Source organism: Dermacentor silvarum, chromosome 8 (assembly GCF_013339745.2).
Source record: "Dermacentor silvarum isolate Dsil-2018 chromosome 8, BIME_Dsil_1.4, whole genome shotgun sequence".
NCBI lineage: Eukaryota > Metazoa > Arthropoda > Arachnida > Ixodida > Ixodidae > Dermacentor > Dermacentor silvarum.
Window position 1 is genome coordinate 2466698 of NC_051161.1, and position 2415 is coordinate 2469112.

At 50.4% G+C, this 2415-nt stretch overlaps 1 protein-coding gene across 1 annotated transcript; it reads left to right on the top strand.

Moving 5' to 3' along the window:
- Positions 1-295: 295 nt before the first annotated feature.
- On the top strand, positions 296-1111 carry LOC119461915 (uncharacterized). The gene has a single exon (XM_037723282.1). It carries the CDS (start codon positions 296-298, stop codon positions 1109-1111), a length of 816 nt encoding a protein of 271 aa, XP_037579210.1.
- The last annotated feature ends 1304 nt before the right edge of the window (positions 1112-2415 follow it).

Here is a 2415-nt window from a genome sequence, read left to right on the forward strand (position 1 = left end):
ATCACATTACGCAGGCATTCAATGGAAAAATGATCTGTGCTATTTAGGTGTACCTCTCTCACAGTATGGAAATAGCAACAGTCATTGGTCGGGGGAAGTAAGGAAAATACAAAGTAAAGTGATCACATTCATGGCGAGGACGGAATTTGTCAATGTTCAGTCGTGCTGAAGTGTGCAACGTGTTTTTAGTTCCCGTCTCATGTATGTGCTGCAAGTACTGCACTGCTCAAGACTTCGTATTCAGGCACTGCATCGCGTATTTGCAACATTTATTTGGAGCTCGAGTTGCAAATCGATGCGGCGCAATAATCTGTTCGTCCCTCTTGAACGAGGTGGTTTAGGATTAGTCCATCCCTTCGTCAGGAAAATTGTTTCTCGTCTGTTTTTCTTTCGAGACAGTGATCATCCCTTTTTGCGTGAAATGTTACAGCTCCGATTAGCTCATTATCTTCCTGATATAGTAGTGTCATCAGATGCCAAAGATGTCACACAGGCTCCTTGGGGCTTTCTCAAGGAGGTTGTGGATTCATTCCTTTTCTTGAAAGTTAGATTCAGCCTGGAGTACATTTTCACTTCGAGTCGAAAAGAAATTTCTGCTGCACTGGGGTATTCGATTTTCCCAGATCCTTTGTATCGTGCACCTTATTTAAATCAGCCTTATCAGGATGTACTTAGGCGGGTCCGTAAAATGTGTATACCTCCTGGAGCTAAAATATTTTTCTTTAAATTGCATACGGAAACACTTCCTGTTAAAACCTGGTTGAACGCGAGGGGCTGCTTCGTGCCATGGTCCACGAACTGTCGACTGTGTCCACGTGCTGAAACTATAGATCACTGTTTTATAGACTGTACAGATGCTATATTTTTCTGGGACATTCTCCAACGGACGCTTAAAAAGGACATTGACATCACTCCATACGCAATTAGGTTCCTACCGTTTAAGATTAGTGGCGATCCTCCCTATGACATGTTCGTAGTACTGGGTTTGTATAGCTTATGGAGAGCTAGAATGTGTGATCGCCATGCCGAAAGCCCGCGATCTACAAGATCATTCTTTCAAGAAAGTGCAGCTTATATAAGAAGTGTACGCTGTGCAGGAACCTCCGCCTGACTGGATGCACTTGTTGGACGCATGTGTGTGTTTGCCCGAGTTTTAAGTGTGTAGCTATGTCCGCACTGTAATATACCTTCCACTTTATTTTCCATGCATTAAAGAAAAAAAAGAAAATGTGGCTGTATGGCTGAGTGGTTGCGGCGCTCGCTTCGGGATCTTGCGTACGCGGGTTCGAAACCCGCTCTGGCTACATTTTTTTTTATTATCACGCTTTTCCCTTTTTTTTTCTCTCACTGTTTGCCAGCGCGGTCGCTTGAACCCCGGCGCCACGGCAGCAGCCCTGGTGCCGGGCGCCGACGCGAAGCGGCGGTCGTTGGGGTGTTGTGGAGCGCAGCGTAGCAACACCCCAAATAAAAAAAAATACTGCTCCAGTCAGGTAGACTGCTCCCTCCCTGATAGTGAGATTATATTTGGATCATCAAAACAGTGATGCGTTTATAATACCACCGATCCCAACAGCAGGCTAAGTCACCAGCAGCCCAGCGTTTTCTCCGTCAACGCCTCCTCCGTTCCAACGGCGGCGGCTCGAAACATGGTACGCGCGAGCGGCGCAGCGTGGCGCCAGCGGTCAAACGCTGTACCTACTTGCAAATGGAAATACGCCCCCGGGCCGGCGCAGTGCGCACGGCACGCTGAACCCTCCTTTGGCTCGCGGCAGCCGCATTAGCATTAATGCGCGCGCTTGTTTATTCGGCCTTTTGAAGCGTTGTATGGGAATTAAACCCTTGTAAAACTGTCATGAAGAAACTACGCTTCCGATAGAACATCGGGGCATTTTTTTTTAAATGCGAAGCATTTCTTGCCGGCGGCTCTGTCCGTCCCTCCCTCCGCCGTGCGGCGTCCACACCCGCACTGCGCATGCGCATCCTCCTCCCCCCTCCTCTCCTTGTCTCGTCTCCTCTCTGCATTCCTCCTCTCCTCTCCGACGCTCCTGTCCTCTCCGGATTGCGCAACGAATGGCAACACCTGCGGCTCCGCGCGCGATAATGCGAAGCAGTTGGGATTAGGCGTTGCATAATCCGCTGGAGGGCGCCACTGTAGATCGCGGTATAATGACGCGCGCGCGCGCGCTCCGCTCCTCTCATTCTCCTCCCGCAACGCCGCGATGAGTGCCACGGACAGCGCCAGCGTTAACGCCAGTGTCAGCGCCGTGGACAGCGCCGCGGAGAAGTGTGCTCGAGCCGCTGCCACAAAACGGCAGCGGCGACAGACCGATCCCGAACTTCGGACTCGCGAAGCCGGTAGCTACGTACCTCAACCTAACGAAAACGACGAACTGAAAACTAATGGGAACTTGAGTC